Genomic DNA, 22,530 nt, shown 5'->3' with positions numbered 1-22,530 from the left:
AGCTCGAAGTGTAGACCTACCCTAAGGGCGTAGGGAGGCTGAATTTAAATTGGAGGGCACAGAGCAAACAGTGAGATTACTTCAAGCTCTCTGCCAGCTGTGGCCAAGGCACAGACTCCCACATCTTTCTCATAATGAGATCATGGATCAGTCCCACAGTCAAAGATGACTAATCAATGGACCTTTTGAAAATGGAGAGAGTGGGTGGCTTCTAACTTCCTCTCCAGCTCTGACAATGCCTCATGAGATATCAAGTGATGCAAGACACAATAATTATAAGCACACAATCCTGAAAAATAAAGATCACAGTAAGTAATGCTTGGCTAGGGAGCAGCTGTTGCTATGAAATCCTGATATATAGTCTCATCTTTAGCAGCTAATTTAAAGAGTGGAGTGGAGTGCAATTAGCTTGAGTGTCCCCACCCGCAGGTGCAGGTTTGATTATGCTCTTACTGCATGTTGAAGAGCGATACTTGCCCTGAGATTTCAGAGTGCCATTTATTCCATTAATTTATACAGGCTCATATTTTAGATAGTAGATATTAAAAATATTGAAACAAGTTGTTCACCATTCATTGTATTTCTTGTAGCCGGAATATGGAGAATTCAAAATTGCAGAGAATGTGCTACATTTGGTCTACAACCAAGGAATGATTTGGTATGTAATATATATAAGCATTTTTCTTGTCCTTGGTTGGTTACCAAGATAATTTATTACCTAAACCTCAAACTCACCATATATCCAAATAGGAGTTTAGTAAAGGAGCATTGCATGATTATTAACATTATCACACTGATACAACATGACAGGTTATTTAGAATACTCATATACCTTATTGTAACATAACTAAAATTAATCGGAGGTGTGTTGACTACTTTGAAGTTACATATTTCTTTCTAGGATGGGAGCCTTCTTTTCACCCTGCCTCCCAGCATTCAATGTTCTGAAGTTGATTGGGCTTATGTACCTGAGGAGCTGGGCTGTGTTAACATGTAACGTACCACATCAGCAGGTTTTCAGAGCTTCAAGGTTAGTTAAAATAAAGATAATATTCAATGTAAGGAGAAGAAATGTATTATCCGACTGTAAATGAAATGAGTAGCCTTGAATGCTGGAAATAAAAAGTAAAATTAGATTTACTATATTAACTTTGAGGCCTTCAGCAAAAATCTGTAAAGGAAAATATAGTTAGTGAAGAGAGGGAGGTAGAAAGCAGCGTTGTACTGGAGAGAATTAGCATATGAAAGTGCATCACAAGGGCATAAAGGGAACTGTGTGGCTTGGGATTTGGGATTCTACACAGAACCTTTCACTTCTACATCACAGGGTCAAAGTCAGTAGTGACCATAAGTTATTACTGGATGGATGCCAGTTGGGGGTTGAATCAGGTCCTGTAAGAGTAAATCATATGGAGTATTCAGTTTATAGAATAGAGTAGATTCAGCTTATACTATCAGAAATAATGCTTTTGCTGAATAGCCTATACTGGTTTCCAGAGTAAAATAAGCTATACAAATAAAAGCTTTTTTACACCAATATAACTCCATCTACACACTAGAGCTTTTATGAGTTGTGATACAGACTGGCCAGAGGGCAGCAGGAGAGGGTTAGAAGGGAGCCTCATTCTCTGTAGAGGGAAGAAAGTTTGCTATAGATTAATTAAAGCACCTGAAGCCAGTCACCTGATAAAACCCCCCTGCTTCAATCAGACAGAGGAAGGAGTTGAAGTAGAGTGGATTGGTGTTGGAGCAGAGAGCAGTTTGGAGGAGGTAAAGCAGAGTAGATTGGTGTTGGAGCAGAGAGCAGTTTGGAGGGAAGCAGAGGAAAGTTTGGAGAAGTGTTGCGGTGGGCTAAGAAGACCAAGACCCTAGGTAAAGGGACACCTGGCTTGTGCAGAGGGAGGGCAGGAAGCCCCAGAAGCTGAAGGGCAGGAGAGGGAAGTAGCCCAGGGGAAGGAACTGCTAGTTCAAGTGGTTTACCGCTATCACTAGGGCCCCTGGGCTGGGACCCAGAGAAGAGGGCAGGCCCGGGTCCCTCCCTCTCCACTCCCCTCCTCTAGGACACTAGTGGGGCAGTTAATATCCCAGTTCAGGGGCAAGAAACGGCACCCTGAACCCCCCCCCCCCCCAAAAAAAGAGAAAGCAAGAGACCCATCATTAGTGCCAGCAATTTGCCACAGGGAATAGAAACATTGCAACAACAAAAAAAATCACACTCCAAACTGTCATTGAATTCAATCATCCAAGTAAGTGTTTGCAAGATTGGTGCCTTGGTGTTTCTTTATGTACAGGGCCCTACCAAATTCAGGGTTCATTTTGGTCAATTTCATGGTCATAGGATTTTAAAAATAGTAAATTTCATGATTTCAGCTATTTAAATCTGAAATTTCACAGTGTTGTAATTGTAGGGGTCTTGACCCAAAAGGGAGTTGGGGGGGTGGATCACAAGGTTATTGTTGGGGGGTTGTGGTACTGCTACCCTTACTTCTGTGCTGCTGCTGGCAGCAGCGCTGCCTTCAGAGCTGGGCAGCTGGAGAGCGACTGAAAGCAGAGCTGCCACTAGCAGCAGCGCAGAAGTAAGGATGGCATGGTATGGTACTGCCACCCTTACTTCTGTGCTGCTGCTGGCAAGGCACTGCCTTTAGAGCTGGGCATCCGGCCAACAGCCGCCGCTCTCCGGCCACCCAGCTCTGAAGGCAGTGCAGAAGTAAGAGTGGAAATACCGCAACATCACTCCAACTCCCTTTTGGGTCAGGACCCACAATTGGAGAAATGCTGGTCTCCCCTGTGAAATCTGGTCTTCTGTGTGCTTTTACCCTATACTATACAGATTTCATGGTCCGTGGCACCATTTTTCATGGCTATGAATTTGTTAGGGCCCTATTTATATACTATGAAGTATCAACTACTGTAATTTGTTATACAACAGTGTTACACTGTTACATTTTTTCTCAATAATACCTCAATTTCTTGCCAAAAGGTAAATAAGGATTTTTTTCAAATCTTTAAAACATGTCAAAAATAGCATGTTCTTAAGATTGAAAAATAAATGAATACCCAAACCTTCATAATTCTTTTTTAAACAGAACTTTGAAGCAACCTCAGTTTTTGCAGTGTGGATACTATAAATAGTTATCTGGAGAGCAGAGCAAATAGAATTTTGATCATTAACAATCTGCACAAGGCCAGTGTGTACAGACTGCCCAGATTTATTTCCTGATCATAACAGAAAACAATATTGATGATTCAGAAGTGTGGCTCTTGCACTTGTCAGGTTGATGTGGATTTGTATCTTGCACATTGGCTCTGGTTGTTTGTATTGTTAATACAACATGAAAAATGTTGCTTTCTTGCAGATCTAATAACTTCTACTTGGCTATGTTGCTGTTTATGTTGTTCTTGTGCATGTTACCAACAATTTTTGCTATTGCCCGATATCAACCATCTTTAAGCTGTGGTCCGTTTAGGTAAGTTGTACTGAAATAATAACTGTAGAGAGTTGTTAGTTCCCTTGTCTCAATAAATTAAACAGTTTTCAATGGAAATATTGCTGGATTACTGATAAATAAAAGTTAATTTGGGACTACGGTATATATGGTCTCCTACTTATGCCAAAAATGTCTAGTTCAGATTAAAATGGTATTAAACTATCTGAATATATACAGTAGTATCTGACCCAAGTCTTTTCATCTGTTTTATCAACTGCAGACATTTTGTCATTATCTGCATTGTTCAGTTGTCATGTTTGCGTGATATAATGCAATATACTACAAGTCACAGCATTTCTGAACATCAAGAACAAAGTATCTCAGGTCAGACACACTCAAACTGAGGCATTCAAAATTGGTGAACACATGAAAATTCTGGCCATATTTTAAAAATAGATTGATCCCGTTCAATTTTTCCATTGATTTCAATGGGAGCTGGATTAGTCATAATGGTCTTGCACAAAAATATGCTTTAGTTAATCAAATATTAAGAAAATTGTCAGCATTTATCATTTGAAAGTAGAGTTCAATTTAACTTTTTCCCCCTTAGTGGACAAGAGAAAATATATGATATTGTGTCTGAAACAATTAAAGCAGATTTTCCTGTATGGTTCAACACGGTGATTAATTATATCAGCAGCCCTGTAGTTGTCCTCCCTGCATTATTACTTCTATTGTAAGTATTTTACATTTCATAGTGATATTACTCTGTATCAGTACTGTATCTATCTGTAAATAGTTAAATCTTAATAGTGGGAGAAAAATATTGAGTGACAGTAATTTTATAAAACCAATTGGAGAAGCCTTGTTGAATTTATGGATTAGGGATCAGTCGGGAGTGGCAACACGCTTAAAGAATAACATCAAATGTTTAAGATAAACACTTCCTCCTTCCATTAGTTTCACTGGAGTGAGTCCTGTTAAATATCTGATGGCATGATATGGCCATTTGATTTTCAGATTTATATGAGCCAATCTATGGTAGTCTTTAATTTAAGCAACAAGACCTGGCACAACAGCCCTTTATGGGTCCAGCAAAGGCCACTAGAGATAATTAAGTGTTGAGATGCAGCTGACAACCCTTGCCAGCCACCTGGAATATTGGGTTTGCTCTCCCAGTGTTCACTAAGGTTATTGCTTGCTGTCAAGTCTTGGCCTAATAGTAGTTCTACAAGCTTTCCAGACCTGTTTCTCTTTCAGGAGTTTCTCAGAAACCAATCTTCTGTTTATTATTGGTCAGTAGTTCAGTATATGACTGCACACAGGGCTCAATCTGTCATCTATAGAAGCTACTCAATCATCCTGATTACTGACAGGATAAATTAATTATCAAGGCCTGCTCTCAAATGTTAATTTAATATAGCTTTCTGCAGTCTCTCCAGTCCTTTCCACCCCACTCCTAAAATAATCACATCTGGGAGTTGATATTTATTTTGAGCTGTTTGAAAGATACATCACTTTCACAAAATATCATTCAGTCCATATTTTATCCTTAATATTCATTGGATATGTTCATTTCCTATGATCAGGCCTGGAAAAAATTAACCTGTTCACTTCATTTGAGCCAGGCAGATGGGCATTTCCTAATTAACTCCTCCACTGTTCCCTTAATAATCCTTTGTACCTTATCTGTTATCGTTTTGCTTTTTATTAGTTTCCACCTAACATCCTTGTTTGATTTAACTCTATGCAGTCAGGCAGGATAACTGAGGTGTATATGATATTCATAAAAAAAAAACCCTCATACACACATTCTCCACAGAGGGTGAGATAGATGTTGAGAAGAGAAATGGCCATTGCATAGCAAACACTTCACAATGTTCAGAAGCATTATATTATACTTAGTTGCATTGTGGATCGAATATGCAAACCTCCTATGTTTTGTATGTTGTCCTCAAAGCTGCTGCTATAGTCTGCCCATCTCCACAAAAAGGATGGAGGGAGTGAATGCCACAATGTGTATATTATTTTGTTTCTGTGTGCAGTACTCAGAATGAAGGTCCAGATTCTCAGCTGGTGTGAATAAGAGCAGATCCATCTGGCCCTAAAAATGTTAAACAAGAGGGTGGGATTTTTGCACGTGCAAATAATGCATGCACAATTGGGAATGTCTGAAAATTTAGTTTTTAATGTCACCTATCTCTCAAAGAATTAACCGTTCGACCTTCAAAAAGCTTGTTTGTGTTTTGCATCCCTGTCCCAATGCAAAGGAAAAAGCTGGAGAGGAACTGAAATCATATTCCATTTATGTGACATGTGAGCCTTTCTGAAAGAAAATTGCTAGGAATGTTTCAGATGTGATTCACAGATAGCCCTGTGTTCCTCTCTTCTAGCATGCTAATTTATTACCTGCAGAGTATTGCAAGGTCATTAAAATTCACCAACAGGCAACTGAGAATGCAGATCCAAACAGTAAGTACCGATTGAAAGCATTTATTGCATACTTCTTGGTGGCTTTTCACAAAGCATTAACCTTAATTAAAATTCTAAAGTTGATTTAAGTGTTTTGCAAAATAAAACTAATCCTGTATTCATACCTCTTATTTGCTTTCTAACATACAAACTACTAGTTAATCATCCCTATATCTATATATATTTTAGGAAAGAACCGAAGACAAGAAAAAGGTGGTTCACATAGCAGTAGGTAAGTTGGGAGCTTTTGTAAATACATCTATAAATAAAGCATTTGGCCATTTTGATCTCTCATATGCACAGCAGGTACAAATAAAAAATATATTGTGTGCTGTATAAACCTACTACTTCTAGTGTCAGTTTTAGCATTAGCCTAGCATTCACTGTAATTGTTTTTATCCTATAAGGTGATTATGCTATGAGGAAATTATTATACATTTTACAACTGATAATAATTGAAATGTGGATCTCTCTAAAGACCTTCTAAAGGCTTTAGGTTGCCTAATCAAATTAAAATCATGGGGCCAGATTCTGCTCTCACTGTAACTCATTGATTTAAATGGAATTTCTGTGGATTGACATTGATGTAATGAGAGCAGACTCTGGATCTAGATGGAATGTTCAGTTTCCCCTTTATCTACTAATTACTGTGTAACAGTGCTGATAGTGTTCAAACCTATACATTCATGAAATTCCTCATTAAAAAAATAATTTTTACTGGGCCAAATCCAACAGCGACATAAATGGTGGCATATGCTATTTGTTGGGTCAGAAGTAGGAATGTAATATGCAGCAATAGTATACGATTTGTAATAGAGAACGTGTAGTATACAGTAATAGTTTACAATTGGTAGTATACTGTAAATTACACCAATATGGTGAGGGGACAAATTCAGCTCCTGGCATTGGTGGGTGCAACTGCCACTGAAGTCCATGGAAGCTTTGGCCACTTACATTAGAGCTGAATTTGGCCCAGCTGCTGATAGTAATGGTGCAATATAAGCGCAACTGATGCTCTTGGGAAGAGACTGCCTTATCTTACATCCTCCAGTTGGTTTCTTTTCCTGTAAGCCTCATTTCATGGATTTGGTGTGTACATTACATTAATTTTGCATATCTACTAAATGACAAATCAGTGCAATTTACAATACATTTGCCACGATCAACAAGCACCTGACATGCACTGGGCACCATCTATCCACCCAGGTTCTTATAGTGACTCGGATCACCACACCATCTTGGTGCTCAGTGCATGTCTCCACTGAATTTGCCCAGAGGATTCCATGGGAGTGCCATCCATTTACTGCAGGCTGAAGTTGAGCTAATGTGTTTTCCTTCTTAAAGGTCTGACAGCTCAAGTTACAATCACTCTCTGCTTTTTCTAGCCAGTATCCAGAATCTAGAGGGAAATGACAAAAGACCAGAGCAGGAGAATGACCTCACCAATCAGGAGTCCTCAGCTCGGTCATCGACACCCCGAAAGAATGGCAGCGTCTTGAATTTTGAATCTCCAGTGACCAAAGGCAGCAGAATACAAACAATCTCACAATCCGTACCTCAAGCTGATGTTGCTAGGCCAGCAAATATAACTCCGACTCCAACCCCTTTAACACCAACTCCCTCTGTTCCTAGCATACAGAAGCGTAGAACTGAGCAGGTTGCAAACAGGTGAGGCTGTCTCCTAGTTCTGAAATGAAATGTATTTCAATATTTCCATGAAATACTTGTTTTTATTTACAAAATTTGTGTATCCAAATTAATTCTGTCATGAACAAAACATTGGCAGAATAGTTTTTAAAAGCAGCTTTGCTCACAGGCACTTGGCTACTATGGAATGGTAGCAATCACCCTTGATTGCTAGAGTGGATTATAGTATTTTTGTGCGGATAGAGTTTATAAAGTTCCTACACTTGTTTAAAGTAAAGATAAAACCCACCAAATTACACTACATTAAAAAGCAATTCAAATAGGATCGTCTTTTCACGAAATTGACAAATATAGTAAAGGTGAAGCAACACGTCAGGATTTTCGAAGCCTTAACGAACATTCATTGAGTTATATATTTTGGATGGCTTTGTGGTTAAGGCACTCGCTTGTTGCTTAGGATGTCTGAGCTGGATTTCTTGCTCTGCCACAAACTTCTTCTGTGACCTTGGACAAGTCAGTTAGGGCAGATTATGAATGAAACTTGCATTGTAGATCACTTGCTCACATGAGTAGCCTCTTTGACTCCAGAAGGACTTCTTTGTGTAAGTAAGGGATTCACAATCTGTCCCTAAACCTCCGTGCCTCAGTTTCCCCTGCTGTTTTAAAAAATGGGTTGACTATTTACCTTCATTGCAGGATTATTTTGGGGATAAATATGTTACTTCCTTTTATTTTATTTTTTAAAGGTACTCAAGTGTTGTACATGGAAGTGCAAGTGAGCTCTGTAAAACAAAGCCCTACACTCCTCTGACTTTCAAAAAGCGTGTTGAAGATGTTCATTCTGAACCTCTCTTTAGGAAAGGTATCCAACAAATAAATCCAGACACTCTTGGGGCAGGAGCTCCAGCTTTTGTGGGACGCAAAGTGCCCACCACAAGGTATTTTATTGTTAACGAACATGAATCCCGCAAAAAGCTTCTCCGTTCCACTTCCCGGCTCCCAAGGCATTTCAGAATGGAGGAGTCAGGAGACATAGTTGAATTATATCCAAGGAACGTCAGAAGATATGTGGTTCGAACACCACACAGGACATACTCCCCTCACTTCAGTGAAGAGGAAGAGGAGGAGGAATTAAGGAGAGACTTGATAAACAGATCCTACCGACCACGCTCACTCTCAGATCTTCGCCCAGGTCCCCGATTTTACATTGGTGAACGTGTGGACAGTCAAATCCTTACGGGCAAGGATCCAGCCAAAATGCACTACAAATCCTGGGATGATGGCTTTGAGCTAAAACGAGATAGGCCTCCACATTCCCACAAAAAGTCACACATGAAACATGTGGCTCTTGATCAGCCCTATCCAGAGCATCATGTGAAACCTAAATCCAAGCATAACCTCGAACAATCTCTAACAGAGTCCGATTCCATTTCCATTGGATCTAGCAGCGATCAGCAAACCAGCAGCAATGATCAATACATCCAAGTCATTCATAGTAAGGAGAAATATCTGAAATCTGGGGCAAAGTTTACCAGAAAGAAACCAAAGACTACTGTTGACCGAAACATGTCTGAATCTAATGAACTGATATGTTCAAATGTCTAGGAAAACGCTCCATCTGTTTTGTGTTATGAACATATGTATTTGTAGAGACCTTTCAGCTGCCCTTTGAACCACAGAGGACCATTGATAGTCTTCTGAACTACAGTATATGCAACTGTTTTTGAAGCGGATAAAGCATTATTTATCTTTGTGTTTAATTTTAATTGTACCCAAGTTTAGTATCACATCACAGATGCATTACAAATACCTGGAGAGAAGTATTTCTGCATTATTGCTCATTACTATATAGTAAAAATATATTGTAAAAATAAAATGTGTACGGAGCACCAGGAATAATTAAACCCAGGCAAAAGTACAGCGGGGAGGTTTATTTTACCTTCCTCTAGCTTTTAAATATGTGCATAATCTTCCTGTCCCAACTGAAGATGCCATAGTTTGAAGAGGTCTGTGTTATCCTAGTAAAAGGCTATCCAGCCCATCTTCCTGAAAATAAAGGGTTCTTGCAACTGTACATTTTACAGTTGTGTGCAGTCTAGCAGAAGAAACCTATACTGTAGCTGGAACAGAAGTTAGGAGCTTGATTTGGAGGTTACTGGGTGAGATTCCATGGCCTGTTTTATGCTCACTCTCACACACCCACACCCCTCCCTCTCTCACACACACAACCACCCCCCTACACACCCCTCCCTCTCACACACACCCCTCCCACCCTCTCGCTCTCTCTCTCACACACACACACACCCCTACACACCCACACCCCTCCCTCTCTCACACACACTCAACCACACCCCTACACACCCCTCCCTCCCCCTCTCTCTCTCTCTCTCACACACACACACACACACACACACACAACCACCCCCCACACACTTATCCCTCCTTGTCTCTCTCTCTCACACACACACACACCCCTTCCTCCTCCGCCCGCATTGGCCAGCTCGGGAAGAGGGGGCAGGGCGCTGTGCTGGGGGCGGGCCGGGCAGCCGGGCTCCGCGCGGTGGGCGGATGGAGCAGCCCGCAGGCACCGCGCTGCCCAGCTGGGGCGCTGCTAACGGAGGCTGGCGCCGGCGGCCTGGAAAGCGCAGCGGGCTCAGCAGGCAGCACAGCCCGTGCGCTGGCGAGGCCCGCCCCGCCCAGGAGCCCTGCATCCCTCCCAAGGCCCGGGCAGCTCCATCAGGTGAGTGGGAGGCGCCGGGCTCGGCCTAGCCCGGGAGCTCCTATCGGCGCCAGCCCGGCGCCCTGTGGGCGGCGGCTCCTCCTCCTCCTCCAGCCGGCCCGGGGCCCGCCGCCAGCCATGGCTTACGAGGAGCGGGTCCGCTCGCTGGCGGCCACCGTGCAGCTCTACCGGAAGGACCCGAGCGGCTGGCGGAGCTGCAAGCGCACGGTGAGCAGGCTGGGCCCGGGCTCCGCAGCGAGGCCAGGGGGGACAGGAGCTAGGCTGCCCCGGTTCCTGTTCCTCCCCCGGGGGAGGGCAAAACCGGTCACTGGTGCATCTGGGCGCTGCCGCAGGAGGGTGTTGGCTCCCCTGCCAGCCCTGGGTGCCCGTTCAAGCCGTGGCCGGTCCTGCGGGGTGCTCTCTCTGCGGTCTTCCTGCAGTGCCCATCACCCTCGTGTCTAGGCGCCAGTGATAAACAAGGGTCGATGGGGAGTTCATAGGAGGCGCTCAGCCCCTTGCAGAGTAAGGCCTGGAGTAATTTTCCAGATTTCTGACTCTGCTGGCAAAGTATTAGCAGCTAACAATGATCACAGCTTTGTCGTGACAGTTCAGGCCTTTATACAGTTCTGCTGTTAACTGTTAGCTCTCTGGTTAGAGACACTGAGGTAGGATTTGTAATTAAAATCTTTGGAAGTTACTGTATTTGCCAGTCCTTTAGATGACTCAGTAACCACTGACAAAGATAACTAGCTAGCACAGTTGTTAACTTTCACATGGTAAATAAGCACCCAACTTTCACAATAAGTCAAAAATCAAGCTAGTCCCATTTCAAAACAAGGCCAAAACAAGTTCTCAGTGGTACCCGATGACAGAACAAGGAGTAATGGTCTCAAGTTGCAGTGGGGGAGGTTTAGGTTGGATATTAGGAAAAACTTTTTTCACTCAGAGAGTGGTGAAGCACTGGAATGGGTTACCTAGGGAGGTGGTGGAATCTCCTTCCTTAGAGGTTTTTAAGGTCAGGCTTGACAAAGCCCTGGCTGGGATGATTTAACTGGAAATTGGTGCAGGGGGTTGGACTACATGACCTCCTGAGGTCCCTTCCAACCCTGATATTCTATGATTCTAAGCCAATCCCTAAGAACCCCAACACACTGGGTGACTAGATCCCACCGGCGTGCAGTCTGGGATAGTGGTGGGGGTCCACTGTGCACCACTACTTCCCACCCCCCCCTTGCCCCTGCTTGCCAGGAACTGATCAAAAAAGAGAAGGAACAAGCTGCAAGCCAAACAAGCTATAAGCCAAAAACTAGCCAACAAACAACTCACAAGCCAATTAAGCCAAAAACAAGCCCAATTTCTGCAGTTTTTTCATGGGTTTGGAATGTCTGCTAGCTAGCTGTGGCAAAGAGATTAGCCTGTTAATTGCTACAGGTCTAAAGGCTGTCTTCACTTATTTCACTTTTGATAGAATGAAGTTTCAATTTATTGGAGACCATCAACTGAGTTTTCTGGCAACATGTAAGTAAGATATTCCAAAATTATGAGGAGGAGAGGGGGTGTCTGTGTGTGAGTGAATAACTCTTGTCTGTGTTGTTTAGGAGAAAAATTCAAAGGTAATTTTAGTTTCATGTTTGTTTTCCTACAGATACAAAGGAGATGGAATAGTCTCTGCGAGTCCTGAGGCTGTCTGGGAGTGCTTAAAACCAGAAGCTGGTGGACTTAGAACAAAGTGGGACCAGAATGTGAAGGACTTTGAGCTGATTGAAACTATTAGTGATGTAAGTTCCATGAAAATGATAAGGAGCATTGTGGTTAAATTCTCATCACATTACAGATCTGTTACAAAAATCTGAAGAGAAAATTATTTCTGCATTATTGCTCATTACTATAAAATATATTGTAAAAATAAAATATGTACTTGAGGCACCAGGAATAATTAAACCCATGCAAAAATATATCAGGTGAGGTTTCAGTGAGAGCGGAAACAGACCCTTATATTTTCAGTCACATTTTTAGTGCCTTATACTGTATCTTACAGTGTATACATAAACAGATATTTACAAGATCCTATGTATCTCACCCACAGTCTTATATCATTGTTAGAAATTGGTCACCAGGAATTCTTTTGTTCTGAACAAGCTGTACAAAATTGTTTTATTTTGACAATGTAAATCTCATATGTTTTTAAATGTTTGCATGTATTTACACAATACACTGTAACCCCTTTGAATGAGTAGCTATAGCCTGTTGGCTAACAATACACATTTTATAACCATTCTAATTTCAGAACTGACTCCAAAGTTATATTGTTTTATCATGCTAACTCTTATAAGCGTTCATAATATTTTAAACAATTCTTATTGGTAAAAGAAGGTAATCTTAAAAAAAAAAAATACACAAATCTGTGTTTAACTAATGAAGAGGTTTATCATGACCCAACAAATGCAAAGCCATTTATATATTTGACTCTCAGCCTTTAGTTCAGGAATTTTGCCATCACAGCACATACTGCATTGAACTCATCCTGACTTTCTTCAGTACCTGAAGCACACCAGCATGAGTGCAGGGAACATTCAATTGAATTTCAGAGCCCTTTATTTTTATCAGCTTGTGAGAATCTGCAAGTTATTTAGAATTAAATACAAAAAGATACATTTGTAAATCACATATGATAGAGTCTTCCATTCTGTATTTACAGACTTGTCCGGCTTATATAACATTCACCAATGTGGTGGAGCAGATGTTCAGATACAAGGGAACTGTGTTAAATTTCCTGTGGGATAACAAGTTATGCACCAAGTTTCATGTAACAAAGTTATTACCTGAAATTGGAGCTTGTAAATAACTACATCTGTGGGTGACTTTCTTCTTAAAGAGCATTGTGTTGCTTGTTCTTGTGGCATTGGATCCACCTCTCATCACTGTATTTTCCCCATCAAAAATGCTCTTAAGTCAAGACTCTAGCTGGTACATTTATTCACCCTGAATAGCAAGTTATTCCACAAATTTGTGTAACTGAAATAAATGGCACTGCTTGCCAAGTAAGCATGATAAAAAGATATCACAATCTCTCACTTACTATGTTAGAAGCACATCACTGCATCTATATGTACATAGACAGTGATTTAATGCTGTTTTGTATTTTGTAGACTATCTCTATATGCAGAACCATTACCCCATCAGCCTTCATGAAGATTATTTCTCCAAGAGATTTTGTAGATGTGGTGCTAATTAAGCAGTATGAAGACGGGACTATAGCATCTGCTGGTAAAATTATTTAAATTTCCAATCCATTTATATTATATTGTATTATATTTTATATTAACAGTAAGTTAGTGAATATAACTGAAAATCTTTCAGGATATATTCTTTTTGTTTTTCAAAATGTATATATGTTGCATATACAGTAAAAATCTTGGTCAGAAGATGCTTAATCAATAGTTATTAGCAAGTATTAGTGCTTAATTACATTGTCATCATCATCATATAGAATATCAGCAATATTTACACTCTACAGTGAATGATTATACTGTTTGCCTATCATTCTTTTTCATAGTGTTCTTCTGAGAAGGAATAGATATTTCAGTTAGTATTCAGCTGGGTACATTTTTTTAGAACTTGTAGAAGTGTATAAGAAAGTCCCTTCGGAAGCATTACCTCTGAACACTTCATAGGATGTACGGAAAGCTGTTAAATTTTGATTAACTGAAGACAGTGAAGAGATATGCCCATAGAGCACCCCAACAGTGATTAGTTTTCCTGCAGAGAGCAACTATTTCAAGCTGCTGGTACTATGTGCATATATTCATCTTTCTTTCTTAACGTTCATTTACATGTTTCATTAAGTCTTAAGTCAAGAGTTTCAATGCCCCACAGTGCCCTCTTTGGATCACCAGGCAGGAATCTCGCTATATATATAGATATAGATATGTGCAGTGAGCCTATGCCTTCTCAAAAGGCCAAGAGAGGAACATCTTTGTGAAATGCATTTATCTTACTTTTAGATTAGAGTGCAAGCAACTTAAGTTACTATTAAAACACTGTGGTGTCATAATACTGTACAAGCCCAATACATGTCTTTTGAAGAGCCTTGGTGTCCAGTCCATACCAGCAGAAATCATTCCTATAATGCATGCAGCACTTTGATTCATAGATTTGATGGCCAGAAGGGAATATTATGATCACCATGCATAACACAGGCCAAAGAACATCAACCTCAAGAATCTTTGACTAGCTTTCATCATAAATGCTTCTCAGCTGGTGGTGTTTACTGTGGTAGAAAACGTTTACTTTTAATTCATTTTTTTCTTGTAGCAACCAATGTGGAACATGCACTCTGTCCTCCCCAACCCACATATGTAAGAGGGTTTAATTATCCCTGTGGCTGTTTCTGTATACCTGTTCCAGGGTAAGACGTCTATTTGAATATTACATATGCTGTACTTGAAAGTCCTATCCATAGCTATCGTGTGTATGTATTAATGTGCACCATTCAACAGAGAACCCTCTGGCAGTTACTGGTTTATATCTGGTTGTGGCTGGTAGACATTGCCATTAAAACTGAGTGATGTTCAGTGCCCTAGGTGAAATGAGTTAGTCTCTTTTTTTCCATTTCCTAGCGGACATGTGTTAACATTACAGAAACTATCATCACAGTGCGTCTCCTCGTTGGCATTTTTAGCTGAGAAGCCAAGGATTAAGAATCTGATTCAGTAGAGCACATAAACATGTGCTTAACTTTAAGTATATGAGTAGTCCCACTGACTTCAGAGGCAATTCACATACTTACTTAAGTGCTCTGCATAATCAGGGCCTAAATTAATTGGGAAATTCACTATCCTTTCCTCGTAGGGATAGGTAAAGGCACATTGAAGGGAGAGTAATCAGGAAGTTTGCTTTGTGCCCATTCTATGGAAAAGGCATAGAAATATTTATCCATAGATAACACATCCCAAATATAAGAAATTTTATAAAGTCCTTAATATTTTACACTTCTGGTTGTAAGATAACTTTCACTGATGTGTTGTTTTCTCAGGGAACCAGGCAAGACCCAAGTCCTCGCTTTCTTTCAGACTGATCTTGGTGGCTATCTTCCCCGGACTGTAGTGGACTCATTCTTTCCAAGCAGCATGGCTGGATTTTACAGCAATCTGACCAAAGCGGTAAAGACAGTGAAAACTTGAGAGGCATTTTCTCAAAGGAAATCCGAGTCTCATTGCTGAGACTTAGAAGGGAGGGTAAGAAAAGCTATTATTGGTGGCATAACAGATTAGAGTAAGATAAAAATGGAATAAATGATGGGATCAGCGACCGACCTACGATGCCTTTCTAACAATCTAGATATGTAGGAAAGTTGAAGTGGGAACAAAGTCTCAAAGTCCATTTTTAATATAGGATTTATTATTTTTGTACCTGCCTTTCTGTTTAAAAATGCACTACCTTGTGATACTGTATTTTTGTAACTATTAAAATAAGTGACATTATTTCAGCAACTAGCAGGATTCTAGAGGAAGTTCTGCTGCCCCCTCCTGGAGGAGAAGTCCCACTTCAGGCCTGTTTATGATCATACTTTATCAGTGTAAACCAGGTTACTCTTGAGGGAATTCTGCGCCAAAAAATAAAAAATTCTAAAAATTTCTGCACGCAATATTTTAAAATTCTGCAAAATTCTTCAAGTTTTATTTGTCAAACAAATGTGGAGGCTCCAGCATGGCAGTGGGGAGCACAGACCACTGGCTGCACAGCCTTCCCCCCCATCCCACCCTCAGGACTCGGACTCGGTGGTGAGGTTGCACCCAACCCTGACACAGCACCAGGCTGGGCCTGCCTCAGAAACACCCCAGGGCTCTGATCCTCTGTGTCAGATGCACCAGGTGTGGGGCAGGCAGGCTCAATCAGGCAGGATCCAAGTGTGGAGGGGCTTGGTGTGCGGTGAGAGGGTTCTGTATTGAGCAATCTGGGTGCAGACTGATCAGTGGGCGGTCTGGGGGACGGAATCTGGATGCACAGAGGCTCTTTGGGGTGGGGGGGGGTTTGCAGGTGCAGGGGCAATGGGACTCTGCAGGGGGTTCCAGGTGATGGTCGTTGGGGCTCAGTGGAGGTCTGGGTGTAGGGGGCTCATTGGTGGGGTGGGGGGGTCTGGGTGCTGCGGGATTGGGGATCCAGGTACAGGTAGCTCAGGTTCAGTGGAGTTGGGGGTTCGTCAGGGTGATTCAGTTGCAGGGTGGTCTGGATACAGGGGGGCTCTAGATGCAGGGGTTTAGGTTCAACAGGGTGATGTTCCGGTATGGAGGGGGTCTGGGTATATGGGGTGAGGGTTGGCGGGGGGGTCTGAGTATGCGGGGTCCGATGCAGGGGGTTGGGCGGACAATGGAGCAGCTCCCCGTATAGCAACTCCTCCCCCGTGGCTGAGGAGCGATGGGGGCAGGAAGCTGGGTAGGATGCTGAGCTTCTTACAGCCTGGGGAGGTGTCTGGGGTGGGTCTAGCAGCTGATTCCGCTGTAGGATAGGAGCCACCATGGTGATTTACCTCTCCACTGGCTGCTCCGGATGCCTGAAACAATGTGCCTGCGCTGCTAGGGAAGAGTACGTGACCGCTCTTGCAGCTTCCCTTTGCTTCCCTATCAGAAAATCATTTTCTGCAGGGAAGCAAAGAAATTTGCGGGAGACATGAATTATGCATGTGTGCAATGGCACAGAATTCCCCCAGGAGTAAAACCAGGAGCAGCTCTGCTGAAGTCAATGTAGTTCCACCAGTAGAAGTCAGATTCAAGGGAGCCCTGTTATATCTCAGATTCTACCTAATGACCAGGGCCGGCTCCAGGCCACAGCACGCCAAGCGCGTGCTTGGGGCGGCATGCCGCGGGGGGGTGCTCTGCTGGTCGCCGGGAGGGCAGCAGGTGGCTCCGGTGGACTTCCTGCAGGCGTGCCTGCGGAGGGTCCGCTGGTCCCGCGGCTCCGGTGGACCTCCCGCAGGCGTGCCTGTGGATGCTCCACTGGAGCCGCGGGACCAGCGGACCCTCCGCAGGCACGTCTGCAGGAGGTCCACCAGAGTCGCGGGACTGGCGACCGCCAGAGTGCCCCGCGCAGCTTGCCGCCGTGCTTGGGGCGGCGAAATTGCTAGAGCTGCCCCTGCTAATGACCCATATGAAACAATGTTCCTTTCTTGAAGGGGGAGCTCTTTTGCTGCTGACATCAGTATAGTTTGAGATATTACATTGGGACCAACCCCAAAAATGGGGTAGACCACAATGAACTGGGTAGGTGAGAACATATGGTCCCACTCATTCTAGACTATAAGGGCCTGATTCAGCATGTGCTGAAGTCGGACTGACTTCAGTGCTAATGTTAAGCATACACTTAAGTGTTTTGCTGAATCAGAGCCTGATATCCTCAACCAATTCACAGATCCCTGGGCCTTGTCCTCTCCCATCATCCCCTGTCTACAAAAAAATTCTGATTTACAAATTGTCATAAACCGAACTGCACTGACATAATGGCAATAAATAAAGAGATGTATTGAAGCACTTTACTTGTCATTTTTCGAACTGCATTTGAAATGATCATGCATTTGAACAATTTTCCAATATGTTGTTGGAAGTGTTGTGAACTTGTGAATAGTCCTTTCTGTAAAGTGTTGTGGACTAATTTTGACTTGCTTGTTCATGAAAGTAGGATGTTCTTGTTTATGTCTCCAAGACTGACACACCTCACGGTGTAACTTAGGAAATCAGTTATTGATGTAATATGCAGTGATGCATGCAGCCATCGAAAATATTTATGTAGCTGGTTACTTAGGTAATGTCAGAAGTTATTATAAACTGCATACTATTCATTTATCCTTTTACAAAAGAAAAAAATGATAATTTATGATTGTTGAGTTGCAAATATGTAAATCAGGTTGTAATTTTCATGCTTTTACTTTATTAAGTATTTATTTGTTTTAATATATTGAAATTTCTGTTCTTGTATTTGTTGCATATGTGGTGTGGTTTGTGGGACATTTATGTACAAATATTTCCACTGTAGTTTTTAATGTATATAATAGAATTTTAGGGAAGGGGGGTTAAATTTATTCTCTTTTGTGACTGGGGTTTTTAATACTTGCCAGTGTGTGTTGCAAATTAAATAAAATATTATTTTTATATTTCATATTTTTGTTCTTCTGAATTATCCTTTAACTCTGTCATAGTGTCCCCTCAACTCCCATTGCCAATGAGACTTACGGGAGCTCTGCACCTTTCAAGATTGCTCTGCGCTTTCTTGGGGCTGAAGGCCAATCCTGTGAGGTTGAGAGTGCCCTTAGCTGCTCAGACACTATGGAGATGGCTGCAGGATGAGTACTTAAGTAGATATTTTAGTGAGGGGGGAGGGTACTCAGCATCTTGCAGGATTGAGCCCCTCAGTTTTGTCTAGTCCTAGTTTTTTGGATTTTTTTGTTTTTAACTTAGACTGCTGCATACTGCAACTATGCAGAAGGGCAAGTGATTTTGTAAGAGAGTGGTTTGGGCGCCTGTCCTGCAAAGGCTTAGGTTCATGCTTAACTTTATGCACAGTGAGTGGTCAGTAGGACAACTCAAGGTGTATAAAGTTAAGCACGTGTGTAAAGTCTTTGCCTGATGAGGGCCTTGTGTTGTTTAAGCACTCAAAAGATCAAGGGTTTATCTAAACCTTAGGCCTGATCCAACCACCTTCACTCATGCCTGTAGTTCTTTTGAGGTCAACGGCATTACCCATGAGTAAATATTACTCAGGGGGGGTCAGAGGTGCAGAATCTGAATAAAGGATCAGTCCTGTGAGGTGCTCAGTTCAACAGGATCTGAGGGTGTTCAGCCCATCACAGGACTGCTCCATGAGCCCTCTACTCTGGCAAAGTAGGCTGGAAATTTGTAAGTACAGACAGTCTTGTAAGATTTCTGGGACTTCCTGCTTTGGGGGAGACTGGAATACTGGGAGACATTTCTGTTTTACATGGTACATTGACATTTCTGCTTTTGGTCTCAGCCAGAACCAGAAAATGCAGAGGTTCAGAAACCTAAAAGACTGGTAGCCAGGAGAGGGAAGAGCAGACAGGTGATCTGAAATTATTACAACCTTTGAAAAGCTTGGTTCAAATTTTTGGATGATTTTTTTTTGTTAATGGCTAAAGCTGATGCTAGTGCAGGCCGCCCTGTACAAGGACTGTTATCTAATACAATCTCTCAGTCTTTCTGAGCAAGGTTGTGAAAACCCACAAGAAGAGTTTGACCTGGCTTTTGCAGACTTGAGCCAGAACAGAACTAAAGAGCTCAGGGCCTGCTTCACTGTACAGCTGCTAAAGTGACCATTGATTCAGATTCTTCATGTTATCTGTATCAGTGGCTCTCAACCTTCCCAGACTCCTGTGTAGTAGTCTGATTTGTCTTGCATACCCCGTTTCACCTCACTTAAAAACTACTTGTTTACAAAACAAACATAAAAATACAAAAGTGTCACAGCTCACTATTACTGAAAAACGGCTTACTTTTTCATTTTTACCATAGAATTGTAAAATAATTGGAATATAAATATTGTACCTACATTTCAGTGTATAGTATATAAAGCAGTATAAACAAGTCATTGTATGAAATTTTAGTCTGTACTGACTTTGCTAGTGCTTTTTATGTAGCCTGGTGTAAAATTAGGCAAATATCTAGATGAGTTGATGTACCCCGCAGAAGACCTGCATATCCCTAGGAATACGCATACTCCTCGTTGAGAACCACTGATCTGTATGGACAGCTGCTTTAAAAATTTTGATCTTCCTGTATTCACACTGCGGAAATGATATTTACTTAGAAGTGGCTAACCAGATGAGATTTCACATGGAGCGAGAGAGAGAGAGAGGGTGCTAAACAGGAAATTGTAAAATATATACTGTGCAAAAAAAGGTAGTCATGGCTTGACTAGACTCTTGTATTGCTTATCTTCACATTGCCTATTGCTACAATGTTTCTTTTGATTGTTGATTAAAGAATAACAATTGCTTTTGTGCTTTGCAGGAACCTGCCCTTTAAGATTAACAGTGTGGTATGTAATAATCAGTCATCTTAATATGTCATGCCCCTATATTAACAAAGCAGGTCTGAGGAGACCAAAAGGACCACAGGGCAAAGAGGTATTGTCTTGACCAAACTAAGCAGCAACTTTCATCTGTCATAAGACAGCTCTTTGGAGCAGGGACTGTCTTTTCGTTCTGTTTGTGTAGCATCTTGTATGCTAAGACTCTGGTCCATGACTGGGGCTCCTGGGTGAATCTGATGATACAAATCATAATGATGATGCAGTGCTAGGTGCATGTACACCATAAGAGACTTATTTTGAAAATGGGGGTGCTAATAAAAATATGCAAAAACTTGTCTCAGTGTTTAAGGCCATTGTATATTTTAAAAATAACAAAACCTTAAAATTCTAATAGTGGTAACAGTGGAACAATCCATGATTGGTGCTGCCTTCAGCAACATTTCTTTAAACAAAGAGAGGGGAAAAATAATTGGACTGTTGAACTACAGATTCCGATGCTCTTAGGACTTTTTTTTTGTGTGTCAAGTATCAGAGGGGTAGCCGTGTTAGTCTAGATCTGTAAAAGCAGCAAAGAATCCTGTGGCACCTTATAGACTAACAGACGTTTTGCAGCATGAGCTTTCGTGGGTGAATACCCACTTCTTCGGATGCAAGTATCTTGCATCCGAAGAAGTGGGTATTCACCCACGAAAGCTCATGCTGCAAAACGTCTGTTAGTCTATAAGGTGCCACAGGATTCTTTGCTTTTTTTTGTGTGTCATTCATATTGATGATACATTCATTTACTGTATCTGAACTAGCATGAATCACAGAATTTGTTCTCCTCTTGTCTTTTAGTTTTAGCACAATAATAAATTAAGCAAATAAGTTACAGTTGCATTAACTTTTTGTTAATTTAAATTCTATTGTAAGTGATAGAAATACATGGAGGATATCAAGGCAGTAATATCGTCCAGGGTACTGTAATAGTAGGTCCTGAAGACTGGTCAGATCTTGGAGGTACTTACAAACCTTGACAAAGATGCTGTACTACACTATCAGCGTTTACACAGAACTCTCCATTTGAAGCAATGGCATGCCTTGTGTAACCATCAATGCCAGATCTGTCCCCAAGGTATTTAGTATTTCCAGTCACCAACTGGCTCACCGAGCCTTAAATCCCATAATCAATCACTGATATTTTCATTTTAAATACTACTGCAGTGATGTTAAAAATTACACAAACTATATATTCAGATAACCAGGTTCAGTTCTAAATGTCCTTGTTACTCTGGCCCAGATTTTTAAAAGTATTTAGGTATTGCTTTGCTCAGTGTTGCAAGGCCTATGTGATTTAGGAGCCTGTCTCATTTTCAAAGGTGACTTTGACACTTAGGGACCCATTGACTTTCAATGAAATATAGGCTGCTAAGTGACTTTTGATGACTTAGGCTCCTGAATCATTTAGGCATTGCAGCGCTGAGCAGAGCAATCCCTGAATACCTTTCAAAATTCTCAACCCTGTACCTAGGATATTTTTAATTCACAATGCAATGCCTGAGTATTGCAAGGCTTTTCAGATTCTTGTTTCACAGTAAATAATGTGCTGCGGTACAATGTTCTTCAGATGTATGTGCTTAATTCAGACAAACGAGATTTGCATCTATATTAGCTTGATTCTCTACTTTGTCCGATTTAGGGGTGGGGGCACTGCAGGGAACTAGTCGCTCCTTGATTCAGGGCCGCTTGGCTTCTGAGCAAATGATTGCTGTCCAGTGCAACTCTAACTTACATATCTGACTGTTACACCAGGGGAAGATAAGATGGAGCTCTGCTACTTCCTGTCCCGTCTTCTCCTCTCCCTCTCCTGACCCCAGAATACCCCCAAACATCCTCTTTTTTCCCCTTACAATGGGGGTGTAGGGCAACTGGCGTAGAAGGCAGCAGAGCCAGCTTTATGCTAGCAAAGAATCCCCCTTCTCCACTGGGTGGCCCTGGCTCCTTTGTGCTGGATAGAGCCCATTCTCCTTTGGCTGCTTGCCCTTCCTTCCTCCCTTCCCCATGTGCTGGAAGCTGTGGGGAGGGAGATTTAGGAGCCAGCCATTTCTATTGTGCACCCACTGAGAGCTACCCTATGTTACAGAGTCCCCAGCTAGGGTTTGGTCAGTCTCTGGAGCTGGACTGAGAATCTGCCTTAGGCTTTTGGCCTTTCTCTAATTTTCCTTAAATTTGGTGGTTAAATTA

At 41.8% G+C, this 22,530-nt stretch overlaps 2 protein-coding genes across 2 annotated transcripts in view; both read left to right on the top strand.

Annotated features, from left to right (window-relative positions):
• TMC3 (transmembrane channel like 3) overlaps nt 1-9,380 on the top strand; it is a 32,646-nt gene extending 23,266 nt beyond the window's left edge. The window contains exons 15-22 of the mRNA XM_044978827.1: nt 591-658; nt 902-1,030; nt 3,357-3,467; nt 4,039-4,164; nt 5,822-5,900; nt 6,090-6,132; nt 7,286-7,568; nt 8,294-9,380. Of these exons, the coding sequence (XP_044834762.1) occupies nt 591-658; nt 902-1,030; nt 3,357-3,467; nt 4,039-4,164; nt 5,822-5,900; nt 6,090-6,132; nt 7,286-7,568; nt 8,294-9,152 (1,698 nt within the window). The 3' untranslated portion in view covers nt 9,153-9,380. The remainder of the gene's footprint in view (nt 1-590; nt 659-901; nt 1,031-3,356; nt 3,468-4,038; nt 4,165-5,821; nt 5,901-6,089; nt 6,133-7,285; nt 7,569-8,293) is intronic.
• A 919-nt stretch (nt 9,381-10,299) lies between these two features.
• On the top strand, nt 10,300-15,981 carry STARD5 (StAR related lipid transfer domain containing 5). Its single transcript, XM_044980594.1, has 6 exons — nt 10,300-10,494; nt 11,735-11,784; nt 11,912-12,044; nt 13,416-13,533; nt 14,581-14,674; nt 15,302-15,981. Exons 1-6 carry the CDS (start codon nt 10,405-10,407, stop codon nt 15,447-15,449), a joined length of 633 nt encoding a protein of 210 aa, XP_044836529.1. The 5' UTR covers nt 10,300-10,404; the 3' UTR covers nt 15,450-15,981.
• Nucleotides 15,982-22,530: the final 6,549 nt, after the last annotated feature.

Source organism: Mauremys mutica, chromosome 11 (assembly GCF_020497125.1).
Source record: "Mauremys mutica isolate MM-2020 ecotype Southern chromosome 11, ASM2049712v1, whole genome shotgun sequence".
NCBI lineage: Eukaryota > Metazoa > Chordata > Testudines > Geoemydidae > Mauremys > Mauremys mutica.
Note: the sequence above shows the minus strand (reverse complement) of the source record. Positions and strands in the feature narration are given on the sequence as shown.